This window comes from Salvelinus alpinus, chromosome 6 (assembly GCF_045679555.1).
Source record: "Salvelinus alpinus chromosome 6, SLU_Salpinus.1, whole genome shotgun sequence".
In the NCBI taxonomy this organism is placed as follows: Eukaryota; Metazoa; Chordata; class Actinopteri; order Salmoniformes; family Salmonidae; genus Salvelinus; species Salvelinus alpinus.
The window spans coordinates 46,859,735-46,882,169 of record NC_092091.1 but is presented as its reverse complement, the minus strand read 5'-3'; the positions used below and the strand labels follow the sequence as shown (position 1 = coordinate 46,882,169).

Below are 22,435 nucleotides of genomic sequence, written 5' to 3'. Positions count from 1 at the left end.
AAACAATGGTGCTGGTTGTTATGTCATTTCTTGAAATAGGTGGGAGGAGTATCAAATTATAAAACTTACAATTTTCTGCTGTCTATGTACCATGGAATTTCCTCAATGCGATCACTGGAGAGAGAGAGAGAGGAGGAACAATACATAAACTCGGCAAAAAAAGAAACGTCCCTTTTTCAGGACCCTGTCTTTCAAAGATAATTTGTAAAAATCCAAATAACTTCACAGATCTTCATTGTAAAGGGTTTAAACACTGTTTCCCATGGTTGTTCAATGAACCATAAACAATTCATGAACATGCACCTGTGGAACGGTCGAGAAGACACTAACAGCTTACAGACTGCAGGCAATTAAGGTCACAGTTATGAAAACTTAGGACACTAAAGAGGCCTTTCTACTGACTCTGAAAACACCAAAATAAAGACCCCCAGGGTCCCTGCTCATCTGCGTGAGCGTGCCTTAGGCATGCTGCAAGGAGGCATGGGGACTGCAGATGTGGCCAGGACAATAAATTGCAATGTCCGTACTGTGAGACGCCTAAGACAACTCTACAGGGAGACAGGATGGACAGCTGATCGTCCTCACAGTGGCAGACCACGTGTAACAACACCTGCACAGGATCGGTACATCCGAACATCACACCTGTGGGACAGGTACAGGATGGCAACAACAACTGCCCGAGTTACACCAGGAATGCACAATCCCTCCATCAGTGCTCAGACTGTCCGCAATAGGCTGAGAGAGGCTGCACTGAGGGCTTGTAGGCCTATTGTAAGGCATGTCCTCACCAGACATCACTGGCAACAATGTCGCCTATGGGGACAAATCCACCGTCGCTGGACCAGACAGGACTGGCAAAAAGTGCTCTTCACTGACGAGTTGCGGTTTTGTGATGGTCGGATTTGCGTTTATCATTGAAGGAATGAGCGTTATACTGAGGCCTGTACTCTGGAGCGGGATCGATTTGGAAGTGGAGGGTCCGTCATGGTCTGGGGCGGTGTGTCACAGCATCATCGGACTGAGCTTGTTGTCATTGCAGGCAATCTCAACGCTGTGCGTTACAGGGAAGACATCCTCCTCCCTCATGTGGTACCCTTCCTGCAGGCTCATCCTGACATGACCCTCCAGCATGACAATGCCACCAGCCATACTGCTCGTTCGGTGCGTGAATTCCTGCAAGACAGGAATGTCAGTGTTCTGCCATGGCCAGCGAAGAGGCCGGATCTCAATCCCATTGAGCACGTCTGGGACCTGTTGGATCGGAGGGTGAGGGCTAGGGCAATTCCCCCCAGAAATGTCCAGGAACTTGCAGGTGCCTTGGTGGAAGAGTGGGGTAACATCTCACAGCAAGAACTGGCAAATCTGGTGCAGTCCATGAGGAGGAGATGCACTGCAGTACTTAATGCAGCTGGTGGCCACACCAGATACTGACTGTTACTTTTGATATTGACCCCCCCTTTGTTCAGGGACACATTATTCCATTTCTGTGGAACTTCAGTTTATGTCTCAGTTGTTGTATCTTGTTATGTTCATACAAATATTTACACATGTTAAGTTTGCTGAAAATAAACGCAGTTGACAGTGAGAGGACGTTTCTTTTTTTTGCTGAGTTTAGAATAAAAAGATTGATTTATGATGAAAACTTTCCAGTAAAGATAGACATCTTGTCTGAAACTCTAGCTTACAGAGGGAAGTTGTTTCAAAAACGTCCTTGTGAAGGAGCGATGTGAGAGAATGTGTGTGAGCGAGAGAGAGAAAGAGAGAGTGTTGGTAGTGCAGAGAGAGTGTGTGTGTTTACAAGATAAATGGATGAAGGCATTCCCTCGATGATGCTCCGAGGCAAACGGGAGATGAGAGGCAGTAGCACTGAACCACCAGGGAGATAAATACACCACACACAGTACACGACGGTGACATACTACAGCAATGTTACTACACAGACTACAGCGACACACTAGAGCCATATATGACGTTAAGTAGAACAGAAATGCTACAACTAAAACACACGGTTCATGCATGGTTTAAGTGCTTTACAGAGATCTGAACATTTACATGGTTTCCTTTTTCCTTACTGTGTTATAAAGCTAAAAGGGAGTCCCACTGGTGTGCTATTGCTTTGAGATCCTTGGATTATACTTTTATCTCATTGACATATTCAAAATGCAGAATCCATGTTTTCAAAACATAAAATATTGTTTTAAGATGCTATTCTTTCAACTGTTGGTTATTAAAGCCTATTTGTGGACTTAATACTCCATATTTAGCAAATTGTGTTTAATCTCAAAGGGACTGCAACTTTGGAACACAAACTTTACAGATAAAAGGAAGGTGACTGTTTAGTTGTGTGTTCATTCCTTTGTATAAAAATAAATATTCCATTCCATTCCTAACCCCACCCATGTGACTCACTTGCAGTAAGGTCCGGTGTAGTTCTCAGCACACAGACAGGCGTACTTGTCCACTCCATGTAGACATGTGCCTCCATGAGCGCATAGATGGTTCTCACACACATCCACCTCCTCCTCACAGTCCACCCCGGTGTAGCCAAACTCACAGGCACACTCATATGCCAGCCGCTGAATGCTGCAGTTGCCATGGATACAGGGATTGGAGGCGCAGGTGTCTGTGTTGCGCTCACAGCGGCGTCCGGTCCAGCCCTCCTCACAGCTACAGTTGAACAGGTTCCAGAGGTCCTGACAGCTACCTCCATTCATGCAAGGGCTGGGCTGGCACACCGGGCCTCCACTGCACCCGCTACGGGGTGGCGTGGGGGATGTCCGAAGGAACTGCTCCTCCTGAATCCGGGGCAGGTTGACCTCTAAGGGGCTGTAGTAAGGCAGGGCGATGCCCCCCACCTCCACAGTACCCAGGCACCCCTCCAGGCTCCAGCCAGCCTTGGGCCCAAGCCCCCCCAGCTGGATGTCCACCCCCTCCCTGAGGAAGTCCAGGTTGCCCCCTTTGCTGCTGGAGTTCCCAGCTTCATCCACTTCCTCATCCAGCACTAGGGTCCAGCGGGATGCCTCTGCCCATGGGGTGACCATGAAGAGGTGGACGCTGTGCCAATCCCCGTCGCTGACCCCCATGCGGCTGCTCAGGGACACCGTGGACGAGCCCTCCCCGCTCTGTAGCTCCAAGAAGAGAAGGCCATGCTGCACAGACACCGTCACAAACTCCGGCCCACGCTCAGCATGCAGGATGGCGACGTGGCGTTTACGGGTGCGCAGGCTGACGGTGATGCTGGCCAGGCTACGTTGGATACGGCCGTTACCGCGGTAAGACAGTACACTGCTGTCGTCAAGGAAGGTAGCACTGGAAAAGCCTGGGAAGGAAAATAAGGGATAGGTATGTAAATATGTGGTCATTTAATAAAGGCTTTAACCCTCAGCATCAGTCCAAAATGTGATGGAATATGGACCATAGAATAAAAGTAGTAATAAAGCAATAAAAAAATATACATTAACAAATAAATAGAAAATCAACCACAAAAAGGCTGAATGATGAACAAATGTGTGATGGGCAGACAATGACACTGTCTCCTCTGCTTTTTCTGAGTGACAGTGTTGTTTCTGTCTTCATTCCAGGACTGCTAATCATAGGGGTGACAGGGCAGACAGACGGCCACGTAAATCATCACTAATACAACCACAGGCTAATCTGTCCTAATCCCAGTCCTACCTCACAGACCGACGGGCAGATTTAGGGAAGAATGACTCACACTCGTATCCCTGGTTGAGGGTGCGGCACTCCGCCTTTGCGGGGCAGGGGGCTAGCTCACACCACTTGACCTTCTCACAGTGCCGCCCTGCAGTGTTGTGGGGGCAGGTGCACGTGAAGTTGTCCCACATGGGGTAGCACATCCCCCCGTTCTGACAAGGGTTCCTCTGGAGAGGGAGAGAAAAAAAATACAGTTTATTAATATTATTATTATTATTATTACTACTACTAAAGGATATAGGGACATTCAGGTTATCTTTTATAATTCCTAAATTCATTAGGCTCTAATCTATGGATTTCACATGACTGGGCAGGGGCGCAGCCATCGGTGAGCCTCGGAGGGCTTAGGCCAACCCACTTGGGAGCCAGGCCCACCCACTGGAGAGTCAGGCCCAGCCAATCAGAATGAGTTTTTCCACACAAAAGGCCTTTATTACAGACTGAAATACTCCTCAGTTTCATCAGCAGTCTGGGTGGCTGGTCTCAGACGATCCCGCAGGTGAGGAAGCCAGATGTGGCGGTCCTGGGCTGGTGTGGATACATGTGGTCTGCGGTTGTGAGGCCGGTTAGATGTAATGCCAAATTCTCTAAAATGACACTGGAGGCAGTTTATGGTAGAGAAATAAAAATTTCATTATCTGGCAACAGCTCTGGTAAACATTTCTGCAGTCAGCATGCCAATTACACGCTCCCTCAAAACTTCTGTGGCGTTGTGTTGTGTGACAAAATCGCAAATTCAACAATGAGTGGTTTGGAAGGAATCAGTGACTAACTGTAAAGGTTGCAAAGCAATCATTAGCCTGCTATTCAGTGGAGTGGGTGTGTGGCCTAAGTCTGGGTTTAAGGGTTTCTTTTCCAAGCTTAAAAGGATAAGAATTCAACACGATGGGCCAGAAAAGGTTGAATACATTGGCCGTGCTGTCAATCCAGCATGACTTCTGCCGTGTTCAAAACAACTGGAAACTTGGAACTGGGAAATCTCAGACTTCAGTGACTTCAAACAACTGGAACTGAGTTCCGACTAGGAAAATACATTTTGAACGGTCATCCAACTCGGAATTCCAACTCCGCCATCTTTCTAGAGCTCCGGCCTGAAGATCACTGACATCATGATTCAATCTTGTTTTTTTCCGAGTTCCCAATTGTCATGAAAGCACCATAAATCCAGAGAATGCCAGACCCCCGATTGCTCAGTTTGGCCGGGCTGCCAGCTCTAAGAGTCTTGGTGGTTCCAAATGTCTTCCATTTAAGAATGATGGAGGCCACTGTGTTCTTGGAGACCTTCAATGCTGCTTACATTTTTTGGTACCCTTCCCCAGATCTGTGCCTCGACACAATCACATCTCAGAGCGCATCTCTGACATGCACTGTCAACTGTGGGACCTTATATAGATAGGTGTGTGCCTTTCCAAATCATGTCCAATCAATTGAATTTACCATAGGTGGACTTCAATCAAGTTGTAGAAAGATCTCAAGGATGATCAATGGAAACCGGATGCACCTGAGCTCAATTTCTAGTCTTTGGCAAAGGGTCTGAATACTTATGTAAATAAGGAATTTATGCTTTATTTTTTATTTTTTTTGCTTTGCTTTGTCATTATAGGATATTGTGTGTAGATTGATGAGGAAAACATTTATTTAACCAATTTTAGAATAAGGCTGTGACGTAACAAAATGTTGGGTCTGGCGTAACCCATTTATACTGCCAGGCAGGGTCAAATCTACATTTGCCTGGCATTTTAGTTATCGATGTGATGTTTGGCGGTGCCTAATCAGTCAGTTTTGTACCTGCCTGGCTGAGTGGCAGTGTGAGTGGAATGAGCGAGCTCGCCTGGCAACCAGAGCCGAAACACGTGAGGAAATAAATGCCTGGAAATTAATTCACAAGACCAATACATTTTTCTAATATTTTTCATATTAACGTATTTGATCATTTTCTCTTCTCTCTTTTGAATTCAAGTATTTTTCAAGTACTAACTTCAGAGTTCTAAATTCAAGTACTTTAAGCACCTCAATTACTTGGTGCGAACCTCGTGAGATGGAGGACATTAAGCCATTACGGCCTATGTTATTAAATGGAGTCAAGTGCTTTAGTCAAGTAATCTAGCCCTAGCACTGATCCTAACTGAGCCCTATGGCTGCGTTCACACAGGCGGCCCAATTCTGAACTTTTCCTCTAATTGGTCATTTGACCAATCAATTCAATCATTTGGCAAAATATCAGAATTGGGCTGCCTGTGTAAACACACCCTAACAGTTGGCAGTTCCTTATTGTCTCCCTGTCTTCTTGTCTCTTTCGTCTTCTCTACTTCACGTTAAGTACGTAACAGCATTTCCAATTAACACCCTAAACCTCACCCTTAAACACAATTTAATTTGATTGTGTGGGATTGGTGACATATGTGGCTGTCAACCGCAGTGATGGCGAGTAAGATAATGAAGGCTGAGAATGGATCAGAAGGGGCAGGGTAGTCTGACATTGGGGCATAATTGGTAGGGCAGGGGCAAGGCATGGTTGTGTGCAGAGCAGGGAAAGGCAGGACTGGGTATGGCATGGGCAAAGGACAGGGTAGGGCAGGTGAAAGAAGGGGACAGAGTAGGGGTAGAAGAGGCAGGTGTAGAGAGTAGTAAGGATGCTCAGTCCACTCACACTACAGGAGTCGACCCCAGCGCAGCCCGCCGTGACATTAGCCATGAGCACCAGAGGGTATGACGTCACTGTGGTGTCCAGCCTGAAGAACTGCAGTCTCTCACTGTTGATCCTCAGGTCCTGGATACAGCCTTTAAAGTAGCCCCCGAATGCTGATGACGCCTTCTGCTCTGCCAGACCCCCCACATACACCACATCCCCCATCTGACTATCCGTCGTCCTGACCTCCACCGAGCCCTGCTTCTGGTTGGCCACGTATAGGACCATATGCTCACGGTCCACCACCACGCTCACAAAGTGGATGTCCCCGTCGTTAACCACACTCTCACTGGTCAAGGTCTCAAAGTTATGGAGCTGAACTCTGACCCGTCCCTCATCCAGCCACAGGCGCAGGTATTGGCTGGTGCTATTGGCGAGCACCAACAAGAGGCCAGCGTGGCGGTGTGTGCGCAGAAAGAGGGAGACAGTGATGTCACTTCCTGCATCATCTGTGATGGTGAAAACGGCGTAGCTCTGAGAGTCCTCATTGCCGAAGCGGGCCGTCTCATACTCTACAGAGAAGGACAGGAAGGGAGAGGACAGAAGAGGAGGGTAATTGTTTTATTACAACATATTCACGGTTTCAACTCCTGGTTCCCAAATAGTAAAAATTATGCATTTGTTTTGTGTGGCAAAAATACCAAAATACAACTTCTAGTGGTATGACTTTTTCGCTCACTGTCCAAGAAGTCTATGTTATATTGTGTGTGGTAAGCAGCCAGTAGCCCATATGTTCCCATGTTACAGACGCAGCCCAGACAACACTCATCTAGTACACACTCTGATCTGTCTAAGATAGCACTCACAGCCTGCACTGTCTGCCTTTTTCCACATGCCACACATACACACAGGTGCATAGACACAGAACAAATGTAATCTCTCATTGTCACCCACTTCCCATTCCAATAGCAGATAGCAGGCTACAGGTGCCTTAATTAAATAAGGCAGGGGGGTAATAGTGTGTTAATTGCCCCACATCCTTGTGAATCTACTTTCAGAGACACACACACGTTGCTTGCACATCCCCAAAATCAAGCACATACACACGCACGCGTATTACATAAAGACACACACGTTGGTGATCTGCATGCATTTAAGAGCAAAGGGCTTGAATTATCCATACCATCTAGGATAGCAGTAGTTTAACTCTAGATCTCAGCATGTGTGTGCAGCGTTTGTGTTTCTGTGTGTCTTTTCTTGGGTACTGCCAGATTACTAATCTGCAATTGGTTAATCTGCAGTTGGCAATTGGTTATTAATATCCCTCTCTGAAAAGAAAGAATCAAAATGACTTACCAGGGTCTGTACCCTGACTGACATTTGTGTGACTATGGTTGCAAATTAATTGTTGTTTGTATTGTGTAACTATTGTAAGTGTCGTAAGCGCTGCTGCGTCCTTGTAAGGATACCTCATTGTATCCAACACAGATTTTCTCCCTCTCCTTTAATCCATTCAGGGAGCTGATCTCTCACTGTGACTTCTGACTGGTCTGCTCTACGCTCTCTCTATTATGTAGGTCGACTAAGGATGTTCTACCTTATGTAATGAATGACTTTGGAGGGCAGAATTGTTTCATTTTTTATTAAATATTAAAGCATTAGACCTTTCACTGAAGGCTTCAGTCACACAAAATGTATACTTAAATTCGAACCTCTTCTCCAGCAGATTAGTAAGAATGTCTCACCCCATGTTCAAGAATGGCCTTTTTACATTTATTTAGATTATAACCTCTAACTTTCAGTTATTTGAAAATGAAATAATCTCCAAAATATCACTATTTTTAAAACAAGTCACAGGAAGTTGGTTGCAATTTCAGTTTAATCCACCAGAAAAGACAGAACAAATATAACAAATACATTTAAAAAATACAATATATATATTTATATAAATATTTTTTGTATAATTTTTGTAAATTATATCATAAATTGGACAAAATATATGGAAATGTCTGCTCTACTCAAAATTACAACCAACTAATTGCAGCATTACCGCAAAAATGAAAGAGACAAGTGAAAGGAAGAGAAAGTAAGGAACTTGTCTGTCAGCCCTGCACTAAAGAACAAATTTGGTTGAAGAAAATTGTGATAAAAAAAAGGCATACCACTTTAATTTAAGGACCAAAAAACTGACAGCTGTGCCATATAGATTGCAAATTAGTTGGGAAGAGTTTTTTGATGTACCGATTCCATGGCATATGGTTTATGAATGAAGCTTAATTCAAAACGTAATTTTCAATTTAAATTATTATAAATAAATATTACGACCAATAGAATGTTATATACAGACCATTCGGAAAGTATTCTCAGACCGCTTCCCTGTTTCCACATTTTGCTACGTTACAGCCTTATTCTAAAATTGATTAAATATGTTTTTTAATCCTCAATCTACACACAATACCCCATAATGACAAAGCAAAAACAGGTTTTTAGACATTTTTGGAAATGTATTTAAAATAAAAAACTTAAATATTTACATAAGTATTCAGACCCTTAGCTATGAGAGTCAAATCAAAATCAAATCAAATTGTATTGGTCACATACACATGGTTAGCAGATGTTAATGCGAGTGTAGCGAAATGCTTGTGCTTCTAGTTCTGACGGTGCAGTAATATCTAACAAGTAATCTAACAATTCCCCAACAACTACCTAATACACACAAATCTAAAGGGATGGAATAAGAATATGTACATATAGATATATGAATGAGCAATGGCCGAGCGTCATAGGCAAGATGCAATAGACGGTATAATTGCTTTAAGAAACAAGTGAGTCTCTATGTAGGCAGCAGCCTCTCTGAGTTAGTGATTGCTGTTTAGCAGTCTGATGGCCTTGAGATAGAAGCTGTCTCTCGGTCCCAGTTTTGATGCACCTTTACTGACCTCGCCTTCTGGATGGTAGCGGAGTGAACAGGCAGTGGCTCAGGTGGTTCTTGTCCTTGACGATCTTTTTGGCCTTCCTGTGACATCGGGTGCTCTAGGTGTCCTGGAGGGCAGGTAGTTGGCAGACTGCACCACCCTCTGGAGAGCCTTGAGGTTGAGGGCGGTGCAGTTGCCGTACCAGGCGGTGACTCAGCCCGACAGGATGCTCTCAATTGTGCATCTGTAAAAGTTTGAAAGGGTTTTAGGTGACAAGCCACATTTCTTCAGCCTCCTGAGGTTGGCATGGCTGTGTGCAGAGCAGGGAAAGGCAGGACTGGGTATGCATGGGCAAAGGACAGGGTAGGGCAGGTGAAAGAAGGGGACAGAGTAGAGGTAGAAGAGGCAGGTGTAGAGAGTAGTAAGGATTGCTCAGTCCACTCACACTACAGGAGTCGACTACTGTTGTGTCATCTGCAAACTTGATGATTGAGTTGGAGGCATGCATGGCCACGCAGTCATGGGTGAACAGGGTAGTACAGGAGGCGGCTGAGCATACACCCTTGTGGGGCCCCAGTGTTGAGGGCCATCGAAGTGGATATGTTGTTACCTACCTTCACCACCTGGGGGTGGCCCATCAGAAAGTCCAGGACCCAATTGCACAGGGCGGGGTTGAGACCCAGGGCCTCCAGTTTAATGATGACCTTGGAGGGTACTATGGGTTGAATGCTGAGCTGTAGTCAATGAACAGCATTCCTACATAGGTATTACTCTTGTCCAGATGGGATAGGGCAGTGTGCAGTGTGATGGCGATTGCATTGTCTGTGGACTTGTTGCGGTGGTGTGCAAACTGAAGTGGGTCTAGGGTGGCAGGAAAGTTGAAGGGGATATGATCCTTGAATAGTCTCTCAAAGCACTTTATGATGACACAAGCGAGTGCTACTGGGCGATAGTCATTTAGTTCAGTTATCTTTGCATTCTTGGGTACAGGAACAATGGTGGCCATCTTGAAGCATGTGGGGACAGCAGACTGGGATAGGGATTGATTATGTCCGTATACACACCAGCCAGCTGGTCTGCGCATGCTCTGAGGATGCGGTTAGGGATGCCGTCTGGGCCAGCAGCCTTGCGAGGGTTAACACGTTTAAATGCCTTACTCACGTCAGCCATGGAAAAGGAGAGGGAGGGCTTGTATAGTCCTTGTATACATCGCGATTGTGTATTGCCCGTACGAGTGCTGCAATCAATATGCTGATAGAATTTAGGTAGCCTTGTTCTCAAATTTTCTTTGTTAAAATAAACAGCTACAAAAAATGCAGCCTCAGGATACATGGTTTCCAGCTTACATAGAGTCCACTGAAGTTCCTTGAGGGCCGTTATGGTATCTGCTTGAGGGTGTATATACACAGCTGTGACGATAACTGGCAAGAATTCTCCTGGGAGATAATGTGGTCGGCATTTGACTGTAAGGAATTATGGGTCAGGTGAACAGAAGGACTTGAGTTCCTGTATGTTGTTATGAATACACCATGAGTCGTTAAACATGAAGCATACAACCCTTCTTCTTCTTCCCAGAGAGATGTTTATTTCTGTGAGCGCGACGCATGAAGAAACTCCAACAACATATCCTGAGAGAGCCATGTTTCCGTGAAACAGAGAATGTTAAAATCAAATCAAATGTTATTTGTCACACGCAGATGTTAATGCGAGTGTAGCGAAATGCTTGTGCTTCTAGTTCCGACAATGCAGTAATAACCAACGAGTAATCTAACCTATAAATTCCACAACTACTACCTTATACACACAAGTGTAAAGGGATAAAGAATATGTACATAAAGATATGTGAATGAGTGATGGTACAGAACGGCATAGGCAAGATGCAGTAGATGGTATCGAGTACAGTATATACATATGAGATGGGTAATGTATGGTATGTAAACATACATGTATTACATACAGATGGCAAGATGCAGTAGATGATATAGAGTACAGTATATACATATACATTATTATTAAGTGGCATTGTTTAAAGTGGCTAGTGATACATTTTTGATCAATTTCCATCAATTTCCATCATTAAAGTGGGCTGGAGTTGAGTCAGTATGTTGGCAGCAGCCACTCAATGTTAGTGGTGGCTGTTTAACAGTCGGATGGCCTTGAGATAGAAGCTGTTTTTTAGTCTCTCGGTCCCTGCTTTGATGCACCTGTACTGACATCGCCTTCTGGATGATAGCGGGGTGAACAGGCAGTGGCTCGGGTGGTTGTTGTCCTTGATGATGTTTATGGCCTTCCTGTGACATCGGGTGGTGTAGGGGTCCTGGAGGGCAGGTAATTTGCCCCCAGTGATGCGTTGTGCAGACCTCTCTACCCTCTGGAGAGCCTTACGGTTGTGGGCGGAGCAGTTGCCGTACCAGGCGGTGATACAGCCCAACAGGATGCTCTCGATTGTGAATCTGTAGAAGTTTGTGAGTGCTTTTGGTGACAAGCCGAATTTCTTCAGCCTCCTGAGGTTGAAGAGGCGCTGCTGCGCCTTCTTCACAACGCTGTCTGTGTGGGTGGACCAATTCAGTTTGTCCGTGATGTGTACGCCGAGGAACTTATTACCCTCTCCACTACTGTCCCGTCGATGTGGATAGGGGGGTGCTCCCTCTGCTGTTTCCTGAAGTCCACAATCATCTCCTTTGTTTTGTTGACATTGAGTGTGAGGTTATTTTCCTGACACCACACTCCGAGGGCCCTCACCTCCTCCCTGTCGGCCGTCTCGTCGTTGTTGGTAATCAAGCCTACCACTGTAGTGTTGTTCGCAAACTTGATGATTGAGTTGGAGGCGTGCATGGCCACGCAGTCGTGGGTGAACAGGGAGTACAGGAGAGGGCTCAGAATGCACCCTTGTGGGGCCCCAGTGTTGAGGATCAGCGGGGTAGAGATGTTATTACCTACCCTCACCACCTGGGGGCGGCCCGTCAGGAAGTCCAGTACCCAGCTGCACAGGGCGGGGTCGAGACCCAGGGTCTCGAGCTTGATGACGAGTTTGGAGGGTATTATGGTGTTAAATGCTGAGCTGTAGTCGATGAACAGCATTCTCACATAGGTATTCCTCTTGTCCAGATGGGTTAGGGCAGTGTGCAGTGTGGTTGCGATTGTGTTGTCTGTGGACCTATTAGGGCGGTAAGCAAATTGGAGTGGGCCTAAGGTGTCAGGTAGGTTGGAGGTGATATGGTCCTTGACTAGTCTCTCAAAGCACTTCATGATGACGGAAGTGAGTGCTACGGGGCGGTAGTCGTTTAGCTCAGTTACCTTAGCTTTCTTGGGAACAGGAACAATGGTGGCCATCTCTGATGTCTCTCTGGAAGGCAACCCTTGCCCTAATTTCATCCACCATGTTGTCTCGAGACTGGACATTAGCGAGTAATATACTCGGGAAGAGGTGGGCGGTGTGCACGCCTTCGAGGCCTGACCAGGAGGCCGCTCCGTCTACCTCTTCTGCGGCGACGTTGTTTTGGGTCGGCCTCTGGGATTAGATCCAATGTCCTGGGTGGTGGTCCGAATGAAGAATCCGCTTCGGGAAGTTGTATTCCTGGTCGTAATGTTGTTAAGTTGACGTCGTTCTTATAACCAATAGTTCTTCCCGGCTGTATGTAATAACCCTTAAGATTTTCTGGGGTTACAATGTACAATGTAATAATACATTTAAAAAAAAAACTGCATAGTTTTCTAAGGACTCGAAGCGAGACGACCATCTCTGTTGGTGCCATCTTGCTGACTCTAAATTGTGCTTAGGTGCGTCCTGTTTCCATTGATCATCCTTGAGATGTTTCTAAGACTTGATTGGAGTCTACCTGTGGTCAATTCAATAGATTGGACAGGATTTAAAAAGCTGTCTACATAAGGTCCCATACTTGACAGTGCATGTCAGAGCAAAAACCAAGCCATGAGGTCAAAGGAATTGTCTGTAGAGCTCCGAGACAGGATTGTGTCGAGGAACGGTACCAAAAAATGTCTGCAGCATTGAAGGTCCCCAAGAACACAGTGGCCTCCATCATTCTTAAATGGAAAAAGTTTTGAACCACCAAGACTCTTCCTAGAGCTGGCCGCCCGGCCAAACTGAGCAATCGGGGAGAAGGGCCTTGGTCAGGGAGGAGATCAAGAACCCGATGGTCACTCTGAAAGAGCTACAGGCTTCCTCTGTGGAGAAGGGAGAACCTTTCAGAAGGACAACCATCTCTGCAGCACTCCACCAAGCAGGCCTTTATGGTAGAGTGGCCAGTCGGAAGCCACTCCTCAGTAAAAGTTACATGACAGCCTGCTTGGAGTTTGCCAAAAGGCATCTAAAGGACTCTCAGACCACGAGACACAAGATTCTCTGGTCTGATGAAACTAAGATGGAACTCTTTGGCCTGAATGCCAAGTGTCACATCTGGATGAAACCCTGCACCATCCGTACGGTGAAGCATGATGGTGGCAGCATCATGCTGTGGGGATGTTTTTCAGTGGCAGGGACTGAGAGAGTAGACAGGATCGAGGGAAAGATGAACGGAGGAAAGTACAGAGAGATCCTTGATGAAAACTTACTCCAGAGCACTCAGGACCTCAGACTGGATTGAAGGTTCATCTTCCAACAGGACAATGACCCTAAGCACACAGCCAAAACAATGCAGGAGTGGCTTCGGGACAAGTCTCTGAATATCCTTGAGTGGCTCAGCCAGAGCCCGGACTTGAACCCGATCAAACATATCTGGAGAGACCTGAAAATAGCTGTGCAGCGATGCACCCCATCCAACCTGACAGAGCTGAGAAGAATCGGAGAAACTCCTCAAATACAGGTGTGCCTAGCGTAGCGTGATACCCAAGAAGACTCGAGGCTGTAATAGCTGCCAAAGGTGCTTCAACAACGAACTGAGTAAAGGGTCTGAATACTTATTTTATTGTCAAATTTCTGTTTTTTACGTTTAATACATTTGCAAACATTTCTAAAAACCAGTTTTTGCTTTGTCATTATGGGGCATTGTGTGTAGATTGATGAGGGGAAAAAACGATTTAATCAATTTTAGAATAAGGCTGTAACGTAACAAAATGTGGAAAAAGTCAAGGGGTCTGAATACTTTCCGAATGCACTGTGTTTACAAAAAAATATATATGGGGGATTGTTAATTATGCAGACAGTAACATTGATGGAAGTCACAATCTATCTGTAATATTAAAGCTGATATACAACCCCCTCCCCCCCCACCCCCACCCCGCCGGTACGTAGCTATGCCGGTACGTAGCTCATAGGCGGAAATCCCAGGGGGGACGGGGGGGACACGACCCCCCCATCCTGGGAAAAATATGATTTGTCCCCCCCAATCTATCACTGTAAACATAACTATGTAATTTCAATAATATTAATAATACGCAATGAAAGCAGTTGTGCTGATTATAGACACTTAATAGCGCCTTTTTAAGTTTCAAAAGATTGCGACCACCCCGCCCTTTGCCTCACAATGGTTTGATCCACTGCCAGTTCTTTAGCTGGCAAGGTAATAGAGGGTTCGTATCTACTGTCCGAAAGGCACATGTACGTAACTGACGTGAGGTTAATCCAGTCAATCGCGCCATAGCAATGTTTACATTTTTATGTTGGCAGGGTTCACACACTAGCTGAATTTGCAGAGCTAGCGCGCAAACTAAAGCAAACATTAACTAGCAAGCTAGCTAGTACCTATTCCATTAATGTGGCGTCGTCAAAGATGGAATCTTTGCTATCGTCAATTTATTCCAAGATCAGCATGCAGCTTTAGTGCTTCAAAGTCCCTGTGATAAGGTTAGCTATAAACTGAAGTCCAAACTGAACAGAACTACACTCTCTTATACCATTGTCTTAAATATATTTAATGGTCTCGTTGCAAAAGCTAAATTGTCGCTAGTGAACTTTTTTACATTTATTTTATTTCACCTTTTTTTTTTTTAAGATTATAGCAAACACCACAGAAACGGAATTGGTGCTCGCTAGCTTTACAAATTCAGCTATTGTTGGAAGCCAGCCAATATGAAACAAACTATATTAAAATTAGAAAAGGTTGTAGCATATGTTGTGTAAATGTGTGTGTGTGCAGCTAGACCGGCCAGCCAGCCAGGTAGAAAAATGGCAGAAAAAAGTAAAAAGACGGACATCAGAGTATTTTTCAGTACACCAAAACGCAAAGTAAGAACTCTAGTAGCCTAATATCTCAAAGACGAGTTGATAAAATGTTCATAAGAAAGAAGTGAAATGCTAATGGAATGTTTCACAATGATGTCATTAGGCAGAGCAGGCAACAGATGGCACACAGACAGCAGAGCTGGGGACAGATAGGCAGGGACAGACTGGCAGAGACAGGGAGTCTCAGGTAAGTTTGTTGAGTCTTTGTTTGGCAACATTATGAAAGGTTCTCAATTTTTTTTACTTGTAAAATAGGGACATAATTGGAAAATGCCATGGATACCCCCGCTCTCAACTTAAACTGATGACTAAACTAAGATTTGTTTATGGCAATGGTATTGCTGTTGTGATTAATTGTGTAGTTTTGGGTTAGGAGTACGGCAAACACCTTATTTCTTTTCTAGGAGACAGACTGAGTCTGTGAGGGTGGTGAAAGGGAAAGAGCCAGGGAGAGAGACTTCAGAGAACAATGTCACAGCCACGGCAGGACCAGGTGTCACCCTTGTTGCCAGCAGCACCAGTATAGGGGACAGTGGCACAGCATTGTCCAGTTACCTCAGTGATGGCACAAAACCATATCAGTCAGTGTTGACGTTTCAAGAGGCCCCAAAGCACAGAATGAAATTCTGCACATCATGGCCAATACAATCATTCGAGGCATTGCAGCTGAGATTAGGTCTCTTCCGATTGTACAATTTTTTATTAATTGTTGATGGTACTCAAGATGTCTCTGGTGCTGAACAGGAGAGTGTCTTTTTGCATTATGTTGACCATGACCTTGTCCCTCACGAGGAGTTTATTGGGCTATACAGGGTGTCGGAGACAACAGGCGAGGGCATTGCGAAAGTGGCAACTGAAGTGTTGTTGAGGCTCAATTTGCCCATGTCTGGCTTACGTGGGCAGAGTTACGATGGTGCCTCAAACATGGCAGGAAAATACACAGGTGCACAGGCAATTGTGAGAAGGCAGCAGCCATTAGCCCTCTATGTCCATTGTGGAGCACACTGTGTAAATCTGATTACACAGGCTGGCTGCTCAGCCTCCCCACTAATCCGGGATTCCCATTCTTGGGTCCATCAGTTAGGTGTCCTCTATGGCCAGTCAGGAAAGTTTAAGAGCATGTTTGAATCAATTGCCACGTCCAAAGAAACACATCTGCCCACCCGGAAACCCCTATGTCCAACAAGGTGGACTGTGCGGAATACTGCTATTAGAGCTGTGCTAGGGCAGTATGAGCGGGTACTAAGCAGCCTAGAGGAGAGTAGTTTTTAGTACATGACAGTACACGACAGTACACTTACAAATTGTTATTTTATTTAAAATTGCATACTTTGTGCGACATACTTGTCCATAGCTGCTGTTTGAAGAGTTGAGACACTGACTGAAGGATATTTTGTTTGATTTATTTGGGTTTTTCATTGAAGTAGTTATTTTGCTTTTAGAACTGTACTTATTTTAAGCTTTTTGTTCTTGTAAAGATATTGTAGTAGACTCAGGCCAGTGGCACATTTAATGACTATATAAATGTATCAGAAAAAGTCAAATTAAAATGTCAATTCAATACGGAGACTAACTTTGTGATGGTTCTCAATGGAGATTATTTTAGATGAGATCACACCATGTTCATTGTATTTATGAAAACTACACCCATACAGTGTACAGTACCATTGCTACCTACTGGCCTTTCTTGATATTGCTAGTTGTAAGTACGAATACCTGCATACATACTGGACTGGTAAGGAGCAATGCTATAACTATTATTAATAGTAGTATTATAATGATTTAAACATTTGAACAAGTTGGTTAAACCCTTCAGTTAACTACTGTACCTATCAATTATTCAGTTGTAGGAATTATGGTTCCTCAATATACATTTAACATATTACAACGTAGGCTATGTGTTACAGCACTACTTTTGGTGTCCCCCTCAGGAATTGCTCTTGAGAAAATGTAATGTAATTGTCCCCTCCAAGGTTGATATCAGATTTTCGCCCCTGACGTAGCTATGCATGTAATGGACAAAAATGAACCCTTGAAATTAAAGGAGATCTTGACTATATCTTATGCTCAGCATCCCCATCCACTCTGTCCACTCATTCCTCCATTCTTACCCTCAGCGCAGTCCTGGCCTTCATATGGCCGGGGGCACCGGCACTGGTAGCTCTGCCACAGGTTGGTGCACTGTCCTCTGTTCTGACAGGGGCTGTCTTGGCATCTGTCTCTGTGGCTGCAGCCTATAGTCATGTTCACTGCCGAGTCGCTCAGCCACTCCCCCGGAACCACCAGCTGGGAATCCACAAACATGTCCCGCAGACAGCCGATGAAGGCCGGGACCGGGACCAAAACCACACCTTCCTCCACCACCCCACCGATGAAGGTGTTCTGGAGGGGAGACTCTGGAGATTCTGTCCCAGCCAGAGTGCCTGCGACCTGGGCTTCTCTCTCACAGTCCTGTTCCTGACAGACCCCGCCATCCAGGAGCCTGAGGCTGAGTAGGCCGTTCCCCAGCATGGCCTCCACAGAGTGCCACCTCCCATCAGTCACGTTAAGGGGGAGCTCCAGTGTCTGGCTAAGTTGCAGGGCCTCTCCCTCTGCCATTCCCCCAACCGAGGCCTCCCTCCTCACGCTGAGTCTCAGATGGCACCCCAGCAGCTCCAGACCCAGGACCAGCCTTCCACTGCCCCGCTGGAAGAGGACGGCCCTGGGCAGCACTGTCCGGAAACTCAGGGTGATGTTGCAGGAGGCCTCTGTTGATATCATGGGGCTCTGCAATAATAGGTAGCCGCTCTGCTCGAAGGAGAAGGCTGTGGGGGTCTGGCAGAGAAGCCCGGTGTGGCCCGGGGGGCAGTGGCAGGAGTAGCCATGATACCCGTCGCTTAGGAACGGAGAGCATGAGCCCTGGTTCTGACACTCATGGCCCTCGCAGCCCACCAACGCTTCGCTGCAGTTCTGGCCCCCATACAGGAACTCATCGAGGTTTTGCTGGGAGCAGTGGCACATATAGCCCCCCACAAGGCTCTGACACTGAGACCCGTTCTCACAAGGGCTGAGGTTGCACATGTCCACTACCTCATCACAAAGGGTACCTGGAAGGGAAGGGAGACTGGATGATGATGTGGGTCAATGATACTATGATTGGTACAGCTTAGTCTGTGAAGGTGTGGAAATTAAGTGACGTTATAACTTTTTCTCTAAGCGCTGCTCCCAGGTGGGAATTATTCACTCTTCACCTTTCCTGCTATTTCAGGTCAGAAAACATACTTATTCTCCTCATCTTTGAAAGCACTATCGTCTATTATGAATCATGAATAATGTATGTAACTTATTATAGTACATGACTACACTATTACTTCTTACTGGAGACATGTTAACCTTCCCTATATATGTGTTGTTTATGTGCTGTGTATAGTCTATATTGGTGTGACGTTAAGTTCTAGACTAGAGGAAGCTGCCTGCGGTGTCATATACCCCATGATGCCATCTCTGAGCTGAACCTCATCATCCTCGACATCTTGTCAGGTCAACTTCGACACCTTTGTCACTGACAGGTATTTATGGCATTTATGCCTCTGCTCCATCATTGGTGGCAGTTAGCCTAGTGGTTAGAGAGGTGAAACAGCAACTGGAAGGTTGCCAGTTTGAACCCTGGGTCCGACGGGAAATATATGGTGGGAAGTGAGCTACAGTAGCAATTGGGCTACTGAGCTCAAATCCTAGATGCTCTTGTGCAAGGCACTTAATCCCCCACAACAACAGCTCCCCCGTTGCCCAGTGTGGCAGCCCCGCAGGTTTTTGCCTGCCATATGAGTTCTGTTATACTCACATACTTCATTCAAACATTTTTAGAAACCTCAGAGTGATTTCTATCCAAATATACTAATACTATGCATATCCTAGCATCTGGGCCTGAGTAGCAGGCAGTATACTCTGGGCACGCTTTTCATCCGGATGTGAAAATACTGCCCCCTACCTCAAAGAAGTTAAGGAGGATTTGAAGCAGTGTTTGTGGACTATACAATGCAATACCGTACCTAGGGCTCTATGGTTTGGGGAAGGCTCTGCAAACCAACCGACCTCATACCATCACGTATTCTAATACCCTGCATTGTCAACTGCAGTGGTCTGAGCAGCATGCTTTTGGCTTCGAGCATCACAAGTTCATGCCCAGTGCTGGGCACTTGTTTTGACACTTTGTATGAATGGAAACTAATGTTGGTGTAGCATACTGTTATTATCCAAAATACAAAAGCTGCTTCCTATCTGCATCCAAAGGCACCTACCTTAGTAGGTAGCACTTTTCCAGTAGGTTACTGCCCTTTGGGAAGGGATTAGAAGGCAGTATCATGTGATAATGCATTCACATTCCACCGAGAGCGAGACATTTGTAACCACTGTAGCAGAATGAGCAACTAGTACTAGCAATTCAGTGAATGTCTATCCCAAAATGGAAATATCTCACACGAATAACAAGTAACAGAATCGATCGCCTCAGTACCTGATAAATTAATTGTTGTGATGTTTGTTTTGTCCTATATTTTTATTGAACTTATTTCAATTTTAAATCCCATTCCCCATCCACGCAGGAAGCCTTTTGCCTTTTGGTAGGCCGTTATTGTAAATAAGAATTTGTTCTTAACTGACTTGCCTAGTTAAATAAAGGTTAAATAAAATAAATAAATGAATTTGACACCGACCAGAATAATTGGCCTCCTCTCGCATATTGCTTGGTCTGCTGCTCCATTGTTGTGGACATGACAGGTAAGCTTGCAGATTCGTCCTGCAACTAGCCATTTAAATTACCATTGACATTAACAATATTGACTTTTACTTTTAGTGTTACAGATGACTAGTTGTGAAAAGATCCATAGCCTGGAGTCCTTCATTAACCAACTGTAAACTATTTGGATTCACCCAAAAAACGTTTAACGTCAACAGAGGCATTTCCATAATCTCTAGGAACAAATTGATCAATTGTCAGGTTGAATGTGTCCCTCACTATCAAATAAGACTTAAAAACAAGTTTTTATCCAGTGTCACACCCTGACCATAGTAAGCTGTTTTTTCTCTGTGTTGGTTGGGGCGTGATAGTGACTAGGGTGGGTCATCTAGGTTTTGTATGTCTGTGTTGGCCTGATATGGCTCCCAATCAGAGACAGCTGTTTATCGTTGTCTCTGATTGGGGATCATATTTAGGTAGCCATTTCCCCATTGTTAGTTGTGGGATCTTGTCTATGTTTAGTTGCCTGTCTGCACTATTTGTATAGCTTCACGTTTCGTTAGTTGATTTTGTTCTTTTTGTTCAGTGTTCATTCATTAAAGAGAATGTACACATACCACGCTGCACCTTGGTCTCTCTCATACGATGATCGTGACATCCAGGGTGTTCCATTCCTAAGATTAGTGTTGAAACACACTTCTTCTACATCTAGTGGCAGCAAAAAGCAGAGACCCTGAAGAACGAGCTCAGTGCTGAATAGGCCTAGTATAAAAAATTATACAAATACATTTCCTATAGCTTTTCCTTGAACTTTACGAGAAGAGGAATGGCCTATGAGGAGAGGCTTGCATAGCCTATAGCCCAGGGGTAGGCAACACTGTTCGTGGAGTGCCATAGCCACTCCCCCAAAAAATGAATTCATTGCGTTATTAGGTGCGTAATTGCGCAACAAAACAAAGACTGACATGCTTGGGTTGTAGCATATAGCCTAAACTAGAAGCGTATGCATATTAGCCCATAATTCATAAGCTCAAGGCTAAAAAAAAGTATCACATGGGCCTAACGAAATCATAGGTAGCCTACACTATTTTTCAGGATGTATCGGCTAACAGAAACATGCTAATGCAGAGACTTCTAGTGGTGCGCATATTAATTATGATAATGCGAGAGCGCAGAGAAAATTGTATCCATAGTTTCCACGTTTGGCTTCCGAGTTTTGAAAGCGTTTGAAAATGAGGTAGATAGTCCGTTTAGTAACTCCACTCACTACTTGTATCTGTATAGTCCGTTTGTTTGTGTTGGTCACGTGGCTGCTAGCACCGTCATGAAAAGAGGTACAGTATGAGGGAAGCCCTACAACATTACATTACTCAGGCGCAGGCAATGTTGAAAAGTAATCTTTAGACTTGTTGTACTTGTCTTAAATGTAGTTTTGTAATTGACTAAAGCAAGCGGACAAGAAAATTGTGTTTGACAAGTTTTTGATGTGAGCTAATGGAGTAACCTAGGTAACCACACGTAAGGCCTATATGTGTGCTCTGAAGGCAGCGGCCCTAACCACTAATCCACACCAGGCCACGAGTGAACTACATTTTGAGTTCATTCATAACCTTAGGATACACTAGACACTTGTATGTCGTAGCCTAGTGAAGACCAATATCTATCTTGTGTCATTAAGTTACATAAAACGTTGGTTGTTGATGTGCATAGCTGCATTTCAGAAAACATAAAGAAAATTCTCAGCAACAAAAGAGTGATCAAGTTAAGATCCGACATCTGTATGTGTCTCTTTCGGAGGGTTTGGGTTAAAAATAGAAGAGAAATTTAGGATTTTTGACCATTAAAGTAATCTTGATCTGAAATGTGAAGGCAGAGGTTTGGCCCCGTGGGCACGTTATCTGTTATACAGTTTTATTAATAATGATATAGATTTACATTTTAGACATTTAACAGATGCTCTTATCCAGAGTGACTTACAGGAGCAAAGCAGGGTTATGTGCCTTGCTCAAGGGCACATTGACAGATTTTCACCTGGGTGATTCAAACCAGCGACCTTTCGGTTTCTGGCCCAACGTATTGATTTATGATGTATATATAGTAAATTTTCCTGTATATTGTTATTTTTAGTTATTTAGTTATTTTATGCTATGTGATGCAGAGGGATTACGGTTGTTTTGTTTTGTCTATCTTGTGTGTATTCCTTCAGGGAACACGTTGGAAACAAGTAGAATCAGTTTAACTTCACTAGGGTAGGGGGCAGCATTGGGAATTTTGGATGA

At 44.8% G+C, this 22,435-nt stretch overlaps 1 protein-coding gene across 1 annotated transcript in view; it reads right to left on the bottom strand.

Moving 5' to 3' along the window:
* The window catches only part of LOC139579699 (protein crumbs homolog 1-like), a 42,803-nt gene that overhangs the window by 5,692 nt on the left and 14,676 nt on the right, over window positions 1-22,435 (bottom strand). The window contains 5 exon segments of the mRNA XM_071408533.1: window positions 70-114; window positions 2,410-3,319; window positions 3,716-3,881; window positions 6,365-6,915; window positions 17,551-18,525. Coding sequence (XP_071264634.1) covers window positions 70-114; window positions 2,410-3,319; window positions 3,716-3,881; window positions 6,365-6,915; window positions 17,551-18,525 — 2,647 coding nt within the window.